The sequence below is a fragment of the Oryctolagus cuniculus genome, chromosome 5 (genome assembly GCF_051225735.1).
Source record: "Oryctolagus cuniculus isolate XC-2025 breed Fujian yellow rabbit chromosome 5, ASM5122573v1, whole genome shotgun sequence".
Lineage (NCBI taxonomy): Eukaryota > Metazoa > Chordata > Mammalia > Lagomorpha > Leporidae > Oryctolagus > Oryctolagus cuniculus.
The window spans coordinates 56,873,894-56,896,681 of NC_142871.1; the positions used below are offsets into that span (position 1 = coordinate 56,873,894).

General features: G+C 38.9%; 1 protein-coding gene across 1 annotated transcript in view; it reads left to right on the top strand.

The window, feature by feature from the left end:
- Nucleotides 1–22,788, top strand: part of LOC127493249 (uncharacterized) — a 158,201-nt gene that overhangs the window by 47,589 nt on the left and 87,824 nt on the right. Inside the window, exon 3 of the mRNA XM_089333530.1 lies at nt 4,855–4,930. Coding sequence (XP_089189656.1) covers nt 4,855–4,895 — 41 coding nt within the window. The 3' untranslated portion in view covers nt 4,896–4,930. The remainder of the gene's footprint in view (nt 1–4,854; nt 4,931–22,788) is intronic.

Genomic DNA, 22,788 nt, shown 5'->3' on the forward strand with positions numbered 1-22,788 from the left:
TAATACAAATAGAATAAAATAATATGAGGTATTTTGGGATCTGCTTCTTTGAGCATAATGTTTGAAGCATTAGCAATTCGTTCTTCTTTGTATTGCTGAATAACATCCCATTATGTGTAAATACCATATTTTATTTATCTGTTTGGTATTCAAGTTTATATTTTCTACTATTATGGATATTGCTATTATGAATATTCATAAACAAGTTTGTATGTGGTGATGTTTTCATTTCTCGTGGGTATGTACCTAGAAGTAGAACTGCTGAATAATGGGAACCATGTTTTATGAAGAATTGGCAAACTGTTTTCCAAAATAATTGTGTCATTTTATAACCTCACCAGTAATAAATGAGGATTCCAATTTCTCTGCATCCTTCCCAAGACTTGTTGTAGTCTGTCTTTTTTGTTTTAGGCATTCCAGTGTTGGTAAAGTAGTATCTCACTCTGGTTTGGAGTTACATGTATCTAATTACTAATGATGTTAAACATTGTTTTATGTGCTTACTGGCCACTTGTATGTATTTTTTCATGAAATATTTACTCAATTCCTTAGCCCATTTTAAAAATTCTGGTTTATATATTTAAAATATCCTTTACATATATATATTTTTTTAAAAAATGTATTTATTTATTTGAGAGAGTTACACAGAGGAGAGGCAGAGAGAGAGAGAGAGGTCTTCCATCTGCTGGTTTACTCTTCAGTTGGCCGCAATGGCTGAAGTTGTGCCGATCCGAAGCCAGGACCAGGAGCTTCTTCTGGGTCTCCCATGCCTGTGCAGTGCAGGGACCAAAGGACTTGGTCATTTTCCTACTGCTTTCCCATGTCATAACAGAGAGCTGGATTGGAAGTGGAGCAGCTGGAACTCGAACCGGCGCCCATATGGGGTGCTGGCACTGCAGGTGGAGGCTTTACCCGCTACACCACAGTGCTGGCCCCTACATATACAAATTTGTTTTCAGATACATGTTTTGCATATATGTTTTCTCTTCTGTCCTTTGAAACAAATAGTTTTTAATTTTGATGAAGTCCAGTTTATCTGTTTATCCCTTTGTTACCTATGTTTTGGTGTCATGGCTATAGATCCACTTGAAGTCTGCCTAAAATACTGTTATGTATTAAGCCATTTTACATTTTAACTGTTAGTTTTTCAGACATCCACAGTTTTTTCTTTTGCTGCATTTTGAGACTATCTTCACCAATAGGCAAGGACCATTTTTCTGATATCAGCCATGGAAGAGGGAATAATATACTCAGAAGTTCATTTTTCAGTGATCAGTTACCTTCTAATGATCACTGACACTGAGCAGGTAAAGAGCTCAAAACTTGCATTTTCTTCTTTATGTCATGCACAGATTTCATTGTTGTACTACATATTTCTAGTTATTCTTGGTATATTTAACTAGTGACTGTATTTTGATCACCTACAAGGGGCATAATCACTAGAAAATTCAATCTCATCCCTTTTCTAAATTAAGTTGCTGGATAGTGTTACTAATAGAGCCTAAGAGTCTGTGTGCTCTGACAGATATGCCAGTCAAGGATTGATTTGATCCTTAAACAATATATTCATGTATTGAAATGTTACACTACACCCCAAAAATTTAAACAACTATGGTGTCAATTAAAAATCAAAATATATTTTAATAGTTAAGTTTTGGGCACAAGCATTTAGCCTGATGGTTAAGGTGCTGGTTAATATACCCATATCCTGCATTGGAATGCCTGGGTTCAATCCCTGGCCCTGACTCCTGATTCCAAATTCCCTGAAACTCATTGGTGAAAGCTAAACAGTAGTTGGGTTCCTGCCACCCACGTAGGACACCTGATTGCATTCTGGCCCCAGGCTTCTGTCCTCTGCCTTCGCTGGCATTTAGGAAGTGAACCAGCAGATGGTAGCCCTCTCTCTCTTTCTTTCTACCTGTTTTTATTTTTTTCTCTCTCTTTTCCTCTTGTGCTCTCTCCATCTCAAATAAATTTTTTTGAAAAAAATTTGGATACTGGCTCCCCCGGTGTGGAAGAAAAATCATAATTAGAAGGCATGAGGGGGACTTTTGTGTATTAGTACATGGATGCGAAAAAAAAAAAAAAAAAGTATGTTTAAAAAAGACTGTATATCCCTAGGTTGAATCTTTAGTTTACCACTTGTTAGCTAAATGAATTTGGCAATTTATAATGTGGGGTTTTTTTTTAAAGCACTCCCCTCCCCTCCTCTTTCTTTCTTTCTTTCTTTGAGAGAGAGAATGCTTGTAGAAGGGAGAGAGGGTGAGAGATTGGTCTCTCATCCTCTGATTCACTCCATAAATGCCCACAACATCCAAGTCTGGGCCAGACTGAAGCCGGGAACCAGGAGTTCAATCCTGGTCTCCTATGTAGGATGCAGGGGCCCAACTACTTGAAGTGTAACTGCTAACTTCCATGGTCTTCAGTACTAGAAAGCTGACACTGGGAGAAGAGCCAGGACTTGAACCCAGGCACTCCAATACAGGATGTCAGCCTCCTAGGTAGTGTCTTAACTGCTGCACCAGATGCCCAACCCGATATCACATTTCTATATTTGTATTATCATCTGTTAAATGGTAAAAACCATCTCACTTCCCCTGAAGAGTTGTGAGTACTAAGTGAGGTACTATGGGTTAAGTTAATAAGAGCAGCGTATGCCATACAGTTAGTGACTTACATGTCAGATGTCAGTGATTTTGTTGTTACAGAATTAGTATTTCTGTGAAAAAAGTCAAAACAAATTCTGATGAACCTTCTTTATTGTTGTGTATTTTTCTTAAGATATTTTATTTATCTATTTGAGAAGTAGAGTTACAGACAGTGAGAGGAAGAGACAGAGAGAGAGGTCTTCCTTTTGTTGGTTCACTCCCCAAATGGCCGCAATGGCCAGAACTGCGCAAATCCGAAGCCCAGAGCCAGGAGCCTCTTCCAGATCCCCCATGCAGGTACAGGAACCCAAGCACTTGGGCCATTTTCTACTGCTTTCCCAGGCCACAGCAGAGAGCTGGACTGGAAGAGGAGCAGCTAGGACTAGAACCAGCGGCCATATGGGATGCTGGCGCCACAGGTGGAGGATGAACCTACTTTGCTACAGTGCCAGCCTCTATTGTATATTTCAGACAAAATTAAATGTAGTCAAGAATGTGAAAGGCTCTAGATATGCATATCTGAAACAGAAGGCATGATGATTCATAAATTTCTAAATAAACTTTTTTCTCTTGTAAGAATAAATTATATCTTCTAGTAGTGAGGAAATTACCTCTATCAATCTTTTTTTGTTTAATTCATTGAAATTCAAGCATTAATTAAAGCATTCTCAATTATTTTCAAATGCTACAAATATACCAATATTTATAACAATCATATCGTGGGATGGGGGCAGAAGATATTACCATCACATGGAGACAGGATGTTTTATTTTTTATTTTTTTAATTTGACAGGTAGAGTTATAGACAGTGAGAGAGATAGAGAGAAAGGTCTTCCTTCTGTTGGTTCACCCCCCAAATGGCCGCTACGGCTGGCGTTGCACTGATCCGAAGCCAGGAGCCAGGCGCTTCTTCCTGATCTCCCACGTGGGTGCAGGGGCCCAAGTACTTGGGCCATCCTCCACTGCCTTCCCAGGCTACAGCAGAGAGCTGGACTGGAAGAGGAGCAACCAGGACTAGAACCTGGCACCCATATGGGATGCTGGTGCCGCAGTTGGAGGATTAACCAAGTGAGCCACGGCGCCAGCCTGAAGGCAGGACTTTTTAAAACAATTGCATGAATTTCTTTTTGAGGAAAGATAATTCATGGAAAAGTTAAAGGTGATATTCTAGTTACTACATCCTATTATAGTTATTCGTTTGGGAATTTGGATGATGCTGTCACTATTTTTTAAGATGAACATACTATCTTCTAGTATATGTGTGTGCATATAAACACACATATATAAATATATATATAGAGAGAGAGAGGGAGGGGGGAGGGGGAGGGGGAGGGAGAGGGAGTATGGATGCCCTCTGGAACTATGAGTCTTTAAAGCAAATCACTACCCAAGCTCACTTGCACATCTAGTGCATTGCTTTGTCCATAAAAACACTCAGTAGATTCCTACAGTAGTTTTAGAGCTGCAAGAGAAAGTCCTCCTTGGGCCCTGCACCCCATGGGAGACCAGGAAAAGCACCTGGCTCCTGGCTCCTGCCATCAGATCAGCGTGGTGCGCCAGCCGCAGCGCGCCGGCCGCGGCGGCCATTGGAGGGTGAACCAACGGCAACGGCAAAGGAAGACCTTTCTCTCTGTCTCTCTCTCTCTCACTGTCCACTCTGCCTGTCAAAAAAAAAAAAAAAAAAAAAAAAAAGAAATGGATAAATGCTGGGGCCGGCACTGTGGCTCAGCAGGTTAATGCCCTGGCCTGAAGTGCCGGCGTCCCATATGAGCGCCGGTTCTAGTCCCGGCTGCTTCTCTTCCAATCCAGCTCTCTGCTATGGCCTGGGAGAGCAGTGGAAGATGGCCCAAGTCCTTGGGCCTCTGCACCCACGTGGGAGACCCGGAAGAAGTTTTTGGCTCCTGGCTTCGGATCGGCGCAGTTCCAGCCGTTGCGGCCAATTGGGGAGTGAACCATCGGATGGAAGATCTCTCTCCTCTCTCTGCCTCTCCTGTCTCTGTGTAACTCTGACTTTCAAATAAATGAATAAATATTAAAAAAAAAGAAATGGATAAATGCTTAGAGTATAATGTGAGAGAAAGAGTGGACCAACTTCAGTATGTTACAGAAGTCCTGAAAGCCTCTTTTCCACACAGCCCGGTTCCCTTTTGTCTCTGCAGTGTTCAAATCTGGCTTTTTCTCCTCTCCTCACTTTGCTTACATATAGATGCTACAGTGCTCCTGCAATGTGTTCCCACAGAACCTTGAACTTCCTCATCATCACACAGACTCCCTCACCTTCTGTAAGTGCTTACTTGTTTTATTGCCTCCTGCTAAGCTGGAATCCTGTACAGATGGGAGCTACTTCTGAATGTGTTGCCTTCCTTTTGTCTAGTGTATAGTGATGCCTGGTACATAGTAACTGCTTAAATATTTGCTAAACAAGTGAAGTAATACACAGCTGTGAATCTAGCTGGTTGTGCGATATTGGGGAAGTCATTCTGGCTGGGCTTCCATCCATCTGTCTGTACAACAATGTGGTTAAGATTGATCAGACTTTAAAATCAGGTGATCCATTTGCTAATTATGAGTCAGAACTCTTATTTTTGTTTTGTGTGTGTTTGAGACACATACACTCCCATTTAGCTGCAGATCCTGTTTCAGCTTCTATCCTTGAGTTGGTGTGATCTCATAGGCTCTTGAAGGCCTTTGGAGTTGGGGATCTGTCCTAGGGATGATCTGTATGTTCCCTTTCAGTTCTAACATTTCAATCTGAGGTGTTTAAAACAAACATACTTCAGTTTCCACTCAGTTATTACTAGAAGCTGTTACTTGTATCAGTTTGTCTTAGGATCTTTGCTTTGGCTGTTTCTATCTAGTAAAGTATATGGATTTCTAAGCATATAAACTCTAGGTGTGGGCTCTGCTCTTAAAAGAGGTGATAAGTGTCCATATCTGCATGGTGGGTATTTTTATTAGAACCATATAGGGTGCTGTTTAGTAGCATTGTGATAGAGATAAAATCTTACAGTGAAATCTTTAAAAAATGATATACATATAAATTTTAGAAATTCCTTGTTATTGATTTGAAAAAGGTTTGCTCTCTTTAGACTCATGTCTCTATGTTGGTTATAGAGAAATTTGAACAATTTTTATTGTGAACATTTTATGATATTTACATGTATGTTTATATATGTACTATAGATACCTTAATAATTTTATGTAACCTATATCCCAGGATTTGTGCTGTTTTCAGATTTAAAACTTAGCACAATTACAGTCAACCTGTATCATGATGTATCATTACTTCCATGAGATATTGTTCTACAAGTATTTCTGCTTAGTGGACTGATGTATAGTTCACATGATGTATATTTATTGACCATCGAGTGGAATAGAACCAGCCTCTGTTGAGTAAAAATGTTAATGTAGCAGAGGGTTTATGAACCACTGAGTTGAAGTGAGATGAAGTACTGTTTGCTTTGCACTAAACAAATTTAAAGGAAATCTAAATTTTGAGAGCATATTTTCTGTACTGAGTAGAACAGTAGCCATTGCGTTGAAAATGTGTGAGTTTTTGGCCCACAATGGCTGTATGTTTTCGAATATTTTATATGGTTGGCTACTTGGAGCCACAATAGGAGCAACTTTCAAATCTAACAGAAACCCATGGGACATACACGGGACTGTTCAAATAATTGAACTCTCTTCTACTTATATAACTCTCTTATTTGCCACTTTGTAAAGGCCTGCAGATTGTACAAGCTATGAAGGAGTCCCTGGATATGGTCTGGCAGTCTCTAAGCAATCATTTTAGCTCTGTCACTGTAGACCCAGTTTAGAGAGCAGTAAGGGACGCTGTCCTTAAGAATATTAAGGGAGTAATTGCTTGTACATGGATTCTGAGTAGTTCTTTTCCTTCTATATATTTTTTATTCCCTTACGCTGTTATTCTTAACATTGTTATATAACAACTTAATGATTTGAAGCAGCATTAGCTAGTTTTAGCAGCTTCCTGTATATGGCCTTGAATACACATTTCTACCATGTTGAGTACACATTGTTGGTCTGCTCTTGCCCCTCCACCTTCTATCAGGCCATAATGCAACTTAGAAGGCCCACACCAGATGTCAGTGCCTTTATCCTACACTTCCCAGCCTCCAGACTGTGACAATAAATTTTGCAGTTTGTGGCATTCTGTTATAACGAGCAAAACAGACTAAGACACTATTATCTGCCAAAATCTATAATAGATGTTACTGATAAGTAAGATAAAAATGGACTGGCCTTCGTGAAACTTATAAACAACTTAACAAGCTCTTAATATTTTTAAATTGTTATTTATTTCATTCTTCATTCCAGTATGTGGGATCATTTTATATCTTTGTCTTGCCTTAAACTACATTAGCTAGGCTTCCTCTCTGTGTCCTTGGCAGATTTGTTCTTTAGAACATACTTTGTGTTACAAGGCGTGCACTTACTACTAACATTTACCTCCCTTTGTCTTCAAAGTAACTATAATGTCGACACTGTTCTTCTCTTCTTGTGAGAAAACAAAACTTGGCGAATTTAAGTCCCTGGCTTATGTCAAAGCAGTTTCACACCCAGAGCCCAAGAGCTTTACACTAAGCTGATCAAGAGGCTCTGTTATCTTCACTTAGGGCACTGATACCAAACGTTGAGTAAGACAGGACTAAACTCTGAGTTTCTAAGGCTGACGTTACAGGTCTCCATGTGATGGCACTCTCTTTAAGTCAGATATTCTAAGCAATCTCCTTACTAGACAGCCTATGTTTCTTCATCCTGTACAAAGGGACATTACAAAGAAGTCACTAGTGCCCATATATCAGTACCCACCATGTCCATGGCACTGCCTCTGTCTATCCCAGCCAGGAGGTAAATGAACCACATGACCCATAGCACCTGCCCAGTGCTGAGTCTCATAAATGGCTATCAAGATAATTGACTTAACTTTTTCTTTTCTTTTTTTTTTTTTTTTTGGTCCCTCTTTATATCCATGAATGACTTACAGCTATATAAATGCTGAGGACATTTAACCATAAGTCGTTAGATATGCTGCCTTAGTGGCAGTATGAATACAGCACAAAAACTTTCTTCAGGGATTAGAGGGCTTCTTTCCAAGGAATGCGCATCTACCTGGGTATGTGTATGTTTTAATCAGTCTGCTGCTTCATCCAAAGCAGAGATCTCTGAACTCATGCATTCCCGAAGTGCTCACTGTGCTGAGATGCTGACCAGGCAGGGCAGATGAGATTGCGCTGAAATGTAATGAGACTTTTTTGGGTCTTCAAAGGGAAAAGGGTATCAGCCAGCCTTCATGAGCCATTGGACAGAGGACAGGGACAGCTCTGCCTAGAAAGAGGCTGAGTAGGGCTGCCTCCCTTGCAATGGAACTGTTAAGTTCCCAGCCTGTTTTCCACTTGCTTCTTTTTTTTTATAAAAGATTTATTTATTTGGGCCGGCGCCACGGCTCACTAGGCTAATCCTCCGCCTTGCGGCGCCGGCACACCAGGTTCTAGTCCCGGTCAGGGCTGGATTCTGTCCCGGTTGCCCCTCTTCCAGGCCAGCTCTCTGCTCTGGCCAGGGAGTGCAGTGGAGGATGGCCCAAGTGCTTGGGCCCTGCACCCCATGGGAGACCAGGATAAGCACCTGGCTCCTGCCTTTGGATCAGCGTGGTGCGCCGGCCACAGCGCGACAGCCGTGGCGGCCATTGGAGGGTGAACCAACGGCAAAGGAAGACCTTTCTCTCTGTCTCTCTCTCTCACTGTCCACTCTGCCTGTCAAAAAAAAAAAAAAAAAAGATTTATTTATTTGAAAGTCAGAGTGAGGCAGAGAGAGAGAGGGAGGTCTTCCATCCTATGGGTCACTCCACAATTGGCTGCAATGACCAGAGCTGCACCAATCTGAAGCCAGGAGCCAGGATCTTCTTCCAGGTCTCCCATGTGGGTGCAGGAGTCTGAGGACTTGGGCCATCTTCTACTGCTTTCCCAGGCCACAGCAGAGAGCTGGATGGGAAGTAGAGCTGTGGGGTCTCGAACCGGTGCCCATATGGGATGCCGGCTCTTCAGGCCAGGTGTTAACCCACTGTGCCACAGCGCCGGCCCCTCCACTTGCTTCTTGATAGAAACAGTGAGAAGAGGATTTTTAAAAATGTAGATTATTTACAACAAATTTTTGCTATTTTATCTCCTATGGCATTAATGGCTTCTCATTAAAAATAAAATAATGAGTCATACAACTCTTGTACATAAAACTAACGTTTTTACACTATCTGAGGCAGATGTGACAGTACCAACACAACTCTTACCTACTAATTGTTAAGTTGCAATTTTAGAAATAAAAAATGCATTCCCAGTGAGCCAGCGTTTCAAAGGAAGAATTTAGCATCAATTCTGATATGCCATCTGGTATTCAAATCACTTTGGGAAAAAATGTTCTTAGTGGTGTGAATTCTCCTAGGACAAGGCTGGTGACGAGCTGGAGAGACTGAAGTCAACAAACCTGAAGAAAATAGAATCCCTCCTGCCATTACCTCTTCCTGTGTGATCATTTCTGGCAGGAGTCCGATTTTAGTGTGATCTTGATCAAGCTAAATTACAGAAGAAATATCAGAATGAAACTTCACCTGCTTAGTGTTTTCACCATGGTGTCTTTTTTTAAAAAAAGATTTATTTATTTATTTGAAAGAGTTACACAGAGAGTGAAGGAGAGGCAGAGAAAGAGAGAGAGAGAGAGGGAGGGAGGTTGGTCTTCCATCTGCTAGTTCACTTCTCAAATGGCTGCAATGGCTGGAGCTGGACCAATCTGAAGCCAGGAAGCAGGAGCTTCTTCCAGGTCTCCCTTGTGGGTGCAAGGGCCCAAAGGACTTGGGCCATCCTCTACTGCTTTCCCAGGCCATAGCAAAGAGCTCTATTGGAAGTGGAGCAGCTAGGACTAGAACTGGTGTCCATATGAGATGCCAGCACTGCAGGTGGTGGCTTTACCTGCTATGCCACAGCACTGGCCCCTCGTCATGGTATCTTTAAAGAGGCTCTGAATTCTCCACTTAAATCTAATTGACTGCTGATCATTCTGAAGCTTCAAAATAGAACAATAGACTAAACCTCTTCTTTTCCTTAGTCTGCAGTACTGAGAGCAGTCAGCATTGTATTCAGAACAGGGCGCACTTTTTCTTTTGCTTCTTTTCTTTTCTTTTCTTTTCTTTTCTTTTCTTTTCTTTTCTTTTCTTTTCTTTTCTTTTCTTTTCTTTTCTTTTCTTTTCTTTCTTTCTTTCTTTCTTTCTTTCTTTCTTTCTTTCTTTCTTTCTTTCTTTTAACAGTGGTAAGCAGAGTAGTAAGGTTTATTGGGCACACTTTAAAGGCTGACTCATACTATGTCTTTCAAAACACCACTTTGGGCATGTTAATTAGATTCTAAAAATATAATTATAGTAGGAACAGAAAACCCTTATAATTTAATTTCTCTATATTTAATCAGTTGGAAATACTAGACAAGTATAAAATTTACAGAAAAATGTCACTCACAATTGTGCTACATTTCAGTGACTATTGAGGCTACAGAATTCTTATAAGTTGATGTAGTCTTTTTGGCCCTCCAGAATTTAAATAATCATTATTAAAAAGAGTTGTACCACTTTTGATTTTCATTTGAGCTACAATACTCCCTATTATATATTGGTCATTGAATATTTTGTACTTAAATAGGGTACTTTGGTTAAGGGAGAGGTCTTAGAACATAAAATTTTTAACTTTCATTTCAAAGCCCATAAAGAGAGTTTGGAAAATTAAAAGTTTAACCTTTATGATTTCAATTATGTCCATCACTTAGGTAAAACTAACAAAGTATAAAACCTGTAATTGTAGAATGTGTTTCTATGAGCAATTTAGTGAGCCAGTGGATTCTGCAAATTTTTGCTGTCTATTCTTTCTTGAGAAGATAACAAAGTAAGTATTAATGCCAGATTAAAACAAGCTAAAAGTTTGTGATTGATTTAAGATTTCCAAAAATTTATATGAAAATCAGCCTTTTGGAATCATTTCTCTGCAACATGCCTGGTGTGGGAATCAGGAGCCCAAAATAAGGAAAAACAGTTCATGAATTAACTCTGTAAGTATCTGCTTATTAGCTAGGGCCTTTAAAAATAATAGTAAGTGGAAGATAATTGTCTTTAAATTTTATACTTTAAATTAAGTCTCCAAGGTTATTAGTTCCTACAGAGAATATAATATGTGTAAGTTCTTAGACTTACTGGTTGTATACTTTGCTGATTTGGAAATAGTGATAACATCATTTTTCTTACCCCAGGAAAAATTAAAGAGTACCAGTAAATATCCCATGCATGTTGTTTTCTTAACTGGCGACTGAATTATCTTTAGTGAATGTATTTTTGATGTCAAAATTATAATGCTGTTATTATACCTCCAGTAAAACAGATTTTAAAATGTCTATTTTAAATTAAAAAACGTAACACTAAAAAGAGAAACTCATTCAGTGGTTAAACATACCCACTAATTCACTCAGACATTCCATCAAATACAGTGAGGGCCGAGGACTTGGCAGGCACTGTTCCAGTAAGGACATACTGAGCTTCTTGTCCCAGGAGCTATGCTGGCATTCAGAACACAAAATTCCTAAGTCCAGTCCGTGTTGTTAAAGTGCCGTGGATCTGTGCTATGGGGAAGTAGAGACGATTGCTTAGTATCTGATTTGTACAAGAAGAAGACCCAAGGTTACGGGACAATGGTCTCCATCACTACTGGACTGGATTACTTATATTTGTTTCCTTGGGTGTAGACTGTATCTAATCTCCTTGTCATTTCTGAGGAATAACAATAGGGACAACAGGTGACAGATTCTGGAAAATAGTTGGAATAAAGACAGCTTAAGTGCTTTCTCTCTGAATCCTTTAGTATTGTGTCCAGTCAAAGATAATTATTCACCAAAGCCCACAAAGCTCATGGTTCTTTTGTCATATATCTGTGTATCTGCATTCATGTATCTGTCCATTTACTGTTCTTGCCTGGCAGCACATGCCTCTGGAATCAAGTGTTCAAAGAGAAAGGAAGTGGAGGATGTGAGCCGCTTATGTTCCCATCACCTTTAAAAAAAATTAAAGAAAGACAAGATTACAGGGAGTAATTTTTTTTTTCCTTTAAAAGCCGTTTTGAAAATGCTGGTGCCTGTCTGGCTACTGTGCCAGGATATTAGTGATACTTTTAGAACCACATTAAATTAAAAAATATAGTATAATACCAGGGGCTGATGCGACATTAAGCATAAATGAAACAAAATAAAATATACCATTTCATTGATTTTCTGATTTGCACTGTGTAGAAATATGCCAGTGAATTTTTCTATTTCATCATTGCCCTTTGGTTACCTCTCCCGAAGAAGGTTTTTACAATGCACTGTCACTGGAAGAAAGGATTACTCTGTCACATGCTGTTTACCTTTTGGCTTCTCTAAAGTGCTATACATGACTTAGCAAATATATTTATGCGTAATTCTAATTGACTAATTATACATGTATTCTTTGTATCATATGTTTGTAGAGATGGTTATAATAATTCCCAACTTTCTTTCTTAAGCTGCACAGACATAAAGCTCATTTTTTCATGTTTATACTTCATATGTGAATGTATATGTCTGTGTTAAAATAACATTTTCACACATTACTGGTTTCAATAGGATAAAATTTCAAGGACTATTCCCTTTAAAGCTTTTAGGTGGGAGAAGATGAGACGCTGGGAAAGGGGGAAACTTTCATCTTAACTGCAGTGTATCACACAATTAGGTACTTTATGGGGGATTTTATATCTTCAGCTAAAATAACCAGCTTTGGACATTTCCAGAAATAGGATACTGGAGTGATGAGATCATTGGTCAGTTCAGCTATGATAATTTCTGTTTGCCTAAAGAAGGTGATGTTTGCTTGATTTAAATACATTTCAGAAAATAGAGAATGTTCTTTGTTTAGATTTCTTGACTCATAGCATGTCAAAAACAGCCAGATAACAAGATGTTTATTTGTCAGAATTTTCCCTCTTGCTGTGGTACAAGATTGTTTAATGGTGTGAGAAGAGACTTGTAGTATGTTGCATGGATTAAAAAAATCAGTACATAAACTAAGAGCCTCTCTTTTTCTATAAACATAGAGGAAGGTTTAATGTATATATACACAGAGGAGGGCCTGCTTTCAAATCAGCTTTTCCACTTACTAAAGATGTGACGTTTGACTCTGAACAATTTACTAAGCATCTCAGTGTCTCAATTTCCTCATTTGCAAAGTGGAGAGAGTATGAAGCTTTGCACATTAATGGTAAATGTATATTAGTAATTTAGCAGAGACTTTTACAGAGTAAGTGTTCAGTATTGCTAATATTATGCCATTGCTATTAATGAATGATATTAATGGTCTTTATCCCTGAAAATGAGATTTATGGTGATTTATCCTTCATTATATATTTCTATCTGCATTTTCTAAATTGTCTAAAATGCCCATGAATGAAAAACAAATATGTTGTTTAAAAGAGAGAAGAAAAGCTAATGCTCTGATTTACACTAGAAATCTTTTAAGCACCAATCAAATCATCTGATATCTTTTTTTTCCTTAAGATTTACTTTATTATTTTATTTATTTGAAAGGCAAAGTTATGGAGAGATCAGAGACAGAGTTTTTTTTTTTTTTTTTTTTTTTTTTTTTGTCCCTTTTATTTGAAAAAGAGAGAGAGAGAGAAGGAGGGAGGGAGGGAGGGAGGGAAAGACAGATCTGGTTCACTCCCCAAATGGCTGTAACAGCCGGAGCTGGGTCAGTCCAAAGTCAGGAGCCAGGAGCTTCATCCCTGTATCCCAGGTAGTTTCAGGGACCAAGGACATCCTCTGCTGCTTTCCCCAGGCATTTTAGCAGGGAGCTGGATCAGAAGTAGAACAGCTGGGACTCGAATCAGTACCCACATGGGGTATTGGCTTTTCAGGCCATGGCTTAACCTGTTACGTCACAACCCCAGCCCCCATCTGGCATCTTCTAAACAGAAACCACTGTGTATCACTCTGTTTTAATTTATTTTCTCTCTCTTAATGCATAAAAATTTGAATGTTACTAAGTTACTAAGATCTTCACATACAAGTAAGGTTAAGAGACAAAAATGTGAGTTGTTCTTGATAAATATTAAGACTTCTATTATTTGTTATAACTTTTCTTTCTAAAGTTAGTTATGTTTTTGTTTTTGTTATTTAAAGTGAATTGCAAGCAAATGTGAAAATCAAAATTATGTGCTTGGGGAGAAAATAATTTAGCAACTCACTGTTAATTCAAGGCATAAAAAAAGGATGGAGATACATGATTGGAAAGAGAAACTTGCCTGTTTTCATTTCTTTTTATTTTGTTAAAATTAATATATAATATATTTAGCTAAAATCCAAATCCATTCAGATTCTTTGTTAAAAGTCATATTGGTAAGAACATGCAATATGAGATGTATGTACTCTTAGAAAATTTTTTTTCTTTTCTTTCTTATTTTTTTTTACAGGCAGAGTGGACAGTGAGAGAGAGAGACAGAGAGAAAGGTCTTCCTTTGCCGTTGGTTCACCCTCCAATGGCCGCCGCGCTGCGGCCGGTGCACTGCGCTGATCTGATGGCAAGAGCCAGGTACTTATCCTGGTCTCCCATGGGTGCAGGGCCCAAGGACTTGGGCCATTCTCCACTGCGCTCCCTGGTCACAGCAGAGAGCTGGCCTGGAAGTGTGCAATACTTAGTTGTTGAGTAAGGTACAGTGTTGTACAGGGAGTCTCTAGAGCTTATTCGTCTTGTTTATCTGAAATTTTATGCATATTGATCAGCAACCTCCCATGTCTTTCTCTCCATGGGTCCTGGTAACCACCATTCTACTTTTTACTCTATGAATTTGATTATTTTAGATTCACCATATTAGTGGAATTATGCAACATTTTTCTTTCTGCAGTTAGCTCATTTCACTTAGCATAATGTCTTCAGGCTTCGTTCATGCTGTCACATATTACAGGCCTTCCTTTTTAAGTCTGAAGAGTATTCCAATGTATGTTTTTGCCATATTTTCTTTACCCATTCATCTGTTAGTTGCCTCCACATCTTGCCTCTTGAGAATAAAACTGCAGTGAACATGGGAGGGCTAATACATCTTGGAGATCCTGATTTGTTTTGGGTCCATACCTAAAAAATGGGACCAGCATTCAAATCTTTACTAGCTTATCAATCTTGATTTGTAAGACTGCCATTTATGTGGAAGTGCTGTACACGTGGAGTAGTCTGGCACTTTAGAGAATGAATCATGTTACATAGGCATAGTGGAACTGCAGACCAATTTGGATTTCATTCTTCTGGATATTTCCTCTCTTTTCTCCAGTTTATTGAATTTTATTAAATTTAGTAATTTTCCCTTCATTTTAGAACTCTTCTACATGATCTGTATATACACTGGTATGTATAGGTATACATATACATACATACATATATATATATACACACACACACACACACACACACATTCATGTATTGGTTAACAGTAGGGATACAATCTTCCCTTAAAGAATAGTTGATTGATTGATTGATTGATTTGCAAGGCAGAATGTCAGAGAAAGAGGGAGAGAGAGCGCTTCCGTCTGCCAGTTCACTCTCCATTTATCTGCAACAACCGGGGCTGGGTCAGGCGGAGCCTGGAACTACATCTGGACTCCCACATGTGTGGCTAGGGCCCAAGCACTTGGGTCATCATCTGCTTCCTTCCCTGTTACATTTTAGCGGGAAGCTAGATTGGAAGTGGAGTAGCCAGGACATGAACTGGCAACTCCCATAAAGGATTCTGGCATTGCAAGTAGTGACTGAATCCCCTGCACCGCAACACTGGCCACTGGGGATACATTCCGAGAAATATGTCATTAGGCAATTTTTGTCCCTGTGTGAACACCACTGACCTAGATGGTATAGGGCACTCACTTGATGTGGATACATTGACGAGACACAGTAAACATGAGATGTGTGAGACTGCTTTCCAACATAACATGGCATACTACTTTACAATAAACTGTTTTTAATGAGTATGAGTTAATTCTAAAATGATAATGAAAAATATTGTATAGTAAATAAGACAGCCACACAGCTGTCTATTGTAAAGTGTTATGTACTGTGCATAATTGTATGTGCTGTATTTTTATAAGACTTGCAGTGCAGTAGGATTGTATATACCAGTAATATTAAGGATGGTACAACATCTATGCAGTTAGTAGGTGATAGCAATTTTTCAGCTTCATTATAATCTTCTTTTTAAAGATTTATTTGTTTATTTGAAACTCAGAGTTACACAGAGAAAGAGAGGCAGAGAGAGAGAGAGAGAGAGAGGTCTTCCATCTGTTGGTTCACTACCCAGATGACCACAATGGCCAGAGCTACACCGATCTGAAGCCCGGAGCCAGGAGCTTCCTCCGGGTTTTCCACATGGGTGCAGGGGCCCACCCCCTACTGCTTTCCCAGGCCACAGCAGAGAGTTAGATTGGAAGTGGGGCAGCCGAGACTCGAACCAGTGCCCATATGGGATGCCGGCACTGCAGGTGGAGGCTTTACCCACTATGCCACAGCACCGGCCCCCATTGTAATCTTATGTAACCACTGCTGTGTTGTAAACATATGCACTTGTGTGCATTTGTGTATATGTGTGTGTCTCAGAAAGAGCAGATTGGAAATTTACCCGTTATCAGTGTAAATTTATTCCCTATACACTCCTCTGTTGCAATTTTGCTTTCCACAGATTATTATGGAAAACACCATAGATATTTGTAACACTGATACTAAATAGTAGCTTTTAACTGTTCTTTCCCCTGGGTTCTGTGGTCAGAACCTCGGCCTCTTAGGAGCTGGATGGTTCCTTCCTTGAGTTGTGTTTGAGGAGACAGAGCAGAGAATGGTCACATGGCTTTCTGGTGTCTAGTTTTGCTGAAGACTAGCTCTTCTGACTCATGCTAATTTCTCAATTTCGGGAATGAAAGCTTTTATAACTGGTTTCTCACCATAAAATAAGGATGCACAATTAAAGAAAAAAACAAAGGAACAAACAAAGTTGAATGTTAACTTACCAATTAGCACTAAATATTTACTGTTAATAAAAGAATGGATCAATGTAATTTAAAGGCTTTACACCTGTGCATTGTCAATGGGTTTGTCAATGAAGACTGGATTGTTAATGTGAACAATGAAGACAATATAGATTTGGTATAGGGCTGGCATCGCGGCTTACTAGGCTAATCCTCCGCCTGCGGCACCGGCACACCGGGTTCTAGTCCTGGTCGGGGTGCCAGATTCTGTCCCGGTTGCCCCTCTTCCAGTCCAGCTCTCCGCTGTGGCCTGGGAATGAAGTGGAGGATGGCCCAAGTGCTTGGGTCCTGCACCTGCATGGGAGACCAGGAGAAGCACCTGGCTCCTGGCTTTGGATCAGCACAGTGTGCCAGCCACAGCGCGCCGGCCGCAGCGGCCATTGGAGGGTGAACCAACAGAAAAGGAAGACCTTTCTCTCTGTCTCTCTCTCTCTCACTGTCCACTCTGCCTGTTAAGAAAAAAAAAAGATTTGGTATAAACTTTAAAATACTTTATGAGTTTTAAATTCCTCCTATAAGGTGGGCTGAGCATTTTCCAACTACTGGTGTATGGACACATAAAAATTCTGTTTTCACATTTAAGTTTTTTTTGTTTGTTTGTTTTTCTTCCTTCTTGATGTTTGGTTTTGAAGACCTGGTTCCTCCTAACAAGGCAGGCATACAGGTAACATTGAGTGACTAGATCCATGTAGCAGAGATAATAATCTCCAACTGGCAGGAGTGGGTGAGTTCCTTACTGGCTTTTAAACCCCACAATACATGCGATGTTATTTTAAATGTTCTTTCTGTCTATATTTCTCCCTGAATAACCCACCTGCTTCTGAAAAAATTTGGAGTTCTTTTGTAAGTATATCATTTTTTGATATTCTGAAAGAGTTTATAACAGCATTTCTCAGCACAAGCAATAACTTTATTTTTTAAAGATTTATTTATGTATTTATTTGAAAAGCAGAGTTAACAGAGGGCAGAAGCAGAGAGAGAGAGAGAGAAGTCTTCCATCTGCTGGTTCACTCCCCAGATGACCTTAAAGGCTGGAGTTGCACCAATCCGAAGCCAGGAGCCAGGAATTTCTGTGTTTGCTACGTGCTTTCTGGGGCCCAAGCATTTGGGCCATATTCCACTGTTCTCATAGGCCATAGCAAAGAGTAGATCAGAAGTAGAACAGCAGGGACTTGAACTGGCGTCCATATGGGATGCCAGCACTGCAGGCAGTGACTTTTACCTGCTACACCACAGCACTGACAGCGCCGGCTGGCCCCACAATAACTTTTACAAGTGCTCTGGTTTATTATCTAGAGGACTCCCACTTATGTTAAACAAGGATGAAATTAAAATAGCCATGAAGAAATGCTTAGGCTCTCTAGTCATCAGGGAATTGCAAGTCAAACCACATTGAGGTCTTACCTTACCCTGATTAGAATGACTGCCATCCAAAAATCAAAAAAATAAATGCTGGTGAGGATGTGGGGAGAGAGATGCCCTAATCTCTTGTTGTTGGGATTGTAAACTAGTACAGCCATTATGAAAGACAGTCTGTGTATAAAGAAATTATGGGACATGTACTCTATAGAATACTATACACCAGTCAAAAACAATGAAACCTGGTCATTTGCAACAAGATGGAGGAATCTGGAAAACATCATGCTGAGTGAATTAAGCCAGTCCCAAGGGGACAAATATCATATGTTCTCCCTAAACGGAGACAACTAACTGAGCACCAAAGGGGAAACTTGTTGAAGTGAAATGGACACTATGAGAAACAGTGACTTGATCAGTTCTTGTCCTGGCTGTTGATGTACAATGTAATACTTTATCCATTTTAATATTTTTTTTGTTCTAGTACTATTGGTTGAACTCTGATTAACACACAATTATTCTTAGATGTTTAAATTTTAACTGAAAAGTGATCCCTGTTAGGAATTTGGAAAACATTATGCTGAGTGAAATAAGCCAGTCCCAAAGGGACAAATATCATATGTTCTCACTGATCGGTGACAACTAACCAAGCACCAAAAAGGAAACCTGTTAAAGTGAAATGAACACTATGAGAAACGGTGACTTGATCAGCCCTCATCCTGACTGTTGATGAACAACTTAATACGTTATCCCTCTTAGTATTTTTTTTGTTTGTTCTACTTAATACTTTTGGTTGAATACTGTAATCAATACACATTTCTTCTTAAGTGCTGAAACTTAACTGAAAAGTGATCACTGTTACATATAAGAGTGGGAATAAGAGAGGGAAGAGATGTGCAATTCGGGACATGCTCAAGCTGACTTGCCCCAAACGGTAGAGTTAGAAACATACCAGGGGATTCCTTCAATCCCAACAAGGTGGCATGTACCAATGCCATCTCACTAGTCCCAGTGATCAATTTCTGTTCACAATTGATCATAATGACAGGACTAAGAGCCAAAGGAATCACATAAACAAGACTAGTGTCTGCAAATACTAGCTGATAGAATAAAAAAGGGAGAGAACTATCCAACATGGGAAGCGAGATACACAACAGACTCGTAGAATGGCAGATGTCCTAAACAGCACTCTGGTCTCAGAATCAGCCCTTAAGGCATGTGGATCTGGCTGAAAAGCCCATGAGAGTATTTCTGGCATGGAAAGCCAAGACACTCTGGCAAAAAAAAAAAAAAAAAAAAAAAAAAAAACCACAACAACAAAAAACAAAAAAACAAAACCTAAATGAAAGATCTCTGTGAGTGAGATCCCAGTGGAAAGAACAGGCCATCAAAGAAGGAGGCACCTTTCTCTGAAGGGAGGAGAGAACTTCCACTTTGACTATGACCTTGTCTAAATAAGATAAGAGTGTGCAAATTCAAAAGACTTCCATAGCCTTGGCAACTCGTGACAAGAGCCTTGGGTGATTACTGATGCCATAAACAAGAGTGTCAATTTGTTAAGTCAACAACAGGAGACACTGTGCACTTACTCCTCATGTAGGATCTCTGTCCTTAATGTGCTGTACATTGTAATTAATGCTATAACCAATACTCAAACAGTATTTTTCACTTCGTGTTTCTATGTGGGTGCAAACTGTTGAAATCTTTACTTAATATATGCTAAACTGATCTTTTGTATATAAAGAGAATTGAGAATGAATCTTGATGTGAATGGATGGGGACAGGGAGCGGGAAAGGGGAGGGTTGTGGGTGGGAGGGAAGTTGTGGGGAGGGGAGCCATTGTACTTCATAAGCTTTACTTTGGTAATTTATATTCATTAAATAAAAGTTAAAAAAATAAAAAAAGAAAGTCTGAAAACTGCTCAGAAATCTGAAAGGGATCTACCAGGTTACCCAGCAATCCCACTCCTGGGACTTTACCCAAATGAAATGAAATCATCACATGAAAGCGTGATCTGTATCCCCATATTCATTGCAGTTCATTCACAGTAGCTAAGATATGGAATCAACCCAGGTGTCCATCAATTGGTGACTGGATAACGAAAGTGTATACATTCATACATACATACTATGGAATACTGTTCAGCCATAAAAAGAATCAAATCAAATCTTGTCTTTTGCAACAAAATGGGTGCAACTGGGAACCATTATGTTTAGTGAAATAAGCCAGTTCAAAAAAGACAAATATGTTTTGTCTGATAATGTGACAGTTAATATAGAATACAAAAAATATAAAGTCATCTTGAAACAGACATCTTGTGATATACTTATTATTTTTAGCCTTGTTTATACTCCTGTGGTAGTATGGTCCTCCTACTTTTTACTTGTTGAATATTATGACTGGTGGTGAATTAAGCCTGTGATTATAGAATTAAGGGGATTGAAATCATGTCTTTGCAAAAATTAAAAAAGGAAGGAAGGAGTTGGGATTGAGGGAGGAAGGGTGGAAAGGAGTTTGAGGCAGGAAATTATGTTTATCATCATATAAGTGAACCTATGAAATATATAAAATCTGTTCTTTTTATGTTAATAAAAATTAACAACATAATTTCTAGGGAATATATATTTTTGTTCTCTTTTTCTTTTTAATTCCACTGTCTGTATTGTAAAATCATTATTTCCAAAACATCTTTTTTCAGTGAGTGAGCTGGGTTATAAAAATATTATTTTATAACATGAAAAATAATATAAAAATTTAATTTATATTACTTTATAGTTTTGAAAAAAAAAACTTGTTGAATATAATCCTATTTTATTTTTGCAATCTCTTTATAGTGATTGTGTTAAGCCACTGAGCAGCCTTGGAGGTGGTAAATGACAAACGAATTCAAGGAACTGTGGTAACTGTGAGTCCAATGATGCCATATGTAATCTTGATGCTGGTTTAGTTGATAATGAAATCACAGTGGCAACTCAAAACCTAGATTAAAAATAGAATAGAGGACAACTAGGATTGATATTTTAAGCAAATGAATGAAAACTAGTCAAAAGACTGAAATATGTGATTTTATATGTAAACAGCATTGAATTAAAAATAATTATAAAATGTAAAAGTCATTACTCATATATATATTTAACTTGTATATTCAACAAGAACGATATAGTATTCTATTGGTTCAGTTTTAGGAGTAAAACTAAATTTATGCTTTGGATTTGTAAGAAATCTATTTCAAATCATAGAATTCTGGCTCTTGAAGTATATAAATTATACCACTTTTTATAAAAAGAAAAGTTAGAAAAAAAGATTTATACTTCAGAAACTTTGAGAGATTATTTTGCATACTCACGTAATTTCTGTAAATTAACTGAACCAAAATTGTTGAATCTTTCTGGGCTGTGTTCCCTAGTTCCCGCCTTTAATGATGGAAGAAAGGGTCAGAGAAAGTATAGGGAAGGGATAGAGAGAAAGAGAGACAGAAATCAAATCTGTGGAAAGAGAATAGTTCCAAGTGCACCTCAGTGGGCCAAGCAGAGCATTCAGCACAGTGTATTAACATGGACTTGAATAATTCAAACTTTCAAACCACAGCAAGAAGCTTTCCAGAGGGAGGAAAAGTCACCATAATTAAAGCTTCCCTGGCACATGGAGGCAGCTGTACCCACCGACAGACTGAGAAAATTGGACATGGCCTAATAGCCTAGGAGAACAGGGATGGTGTGGGGTAGCATTGTTTGCGAAGTGTTAGGTTTATTTTGGTGTTCTCCAATTATAAAGTCAATTCTCTGGATACCAGCTTCTTTTACATATTAATGGCCTAACCCTTGGCATATGGCAAGAATGCAGGATTCAGTTCTGAGACTACTTGAAAAAGACACAGTGAGTTCAAAGATGCCAAGATGCCAGTGGCCACAGAACGCATTTTGAGAGGTAGCCGTCAAAATAAACAAGAGGATATTTTTTGCATTGATTTTCCATTTATTTTAGAAAGAATATTTATTCACTTAATATCTCCACATAAGGTACTTAGGAATTTCAAAATATTATATATTTTTTGTGTGTATATGTAAACACAAACACTCACACATACACATGCCATTTCTAAATATGATTTTTTAATAAATATTATTTCCATATACATATTCCTTTCCGTACCAGATCTAAACTGCTATCTCAACTCATTCCTTTAAAATGTTCCAGAGTCCTGCTTGATTTTAATTTATCCAAATTCATTTATGCAGATTCATCAGCACCTTGTTTTTTTTTTTTTTTTTTTTGTAAAAGGTGCTTGTTTTTCCCCTTGGGTGCACTTCCTACTTGTAATTTCCTGCAGTTCCCCAATGTCTTCAGCAAGCTTGCTAATTGCCAAGCTTGTTTTCTGGGGTTTGCAGCAAAGGGCCTATCAGAAATAAGCAATTCAATGTATTCCTGGGGGGCTTTGCCAGACCAAGAAAAGCTAAAACGTATTGTGGTGTTCCCTTGGGGACTTCACACCATGCCTGGAATAAGGAAGTTGCACAAAAGAGGTTATCCGCAGTATTTTCTGCGTCCTCTTCTTCTTGACAGCAGAGCTAAAGGCTTACCCCTCTTCCTTTGATTTCCCAGGCCCCTACTATCCCAGCATCAGTGCAGTGGTGAGCTATTTTTCCAAGTGGCCCCAGGAGA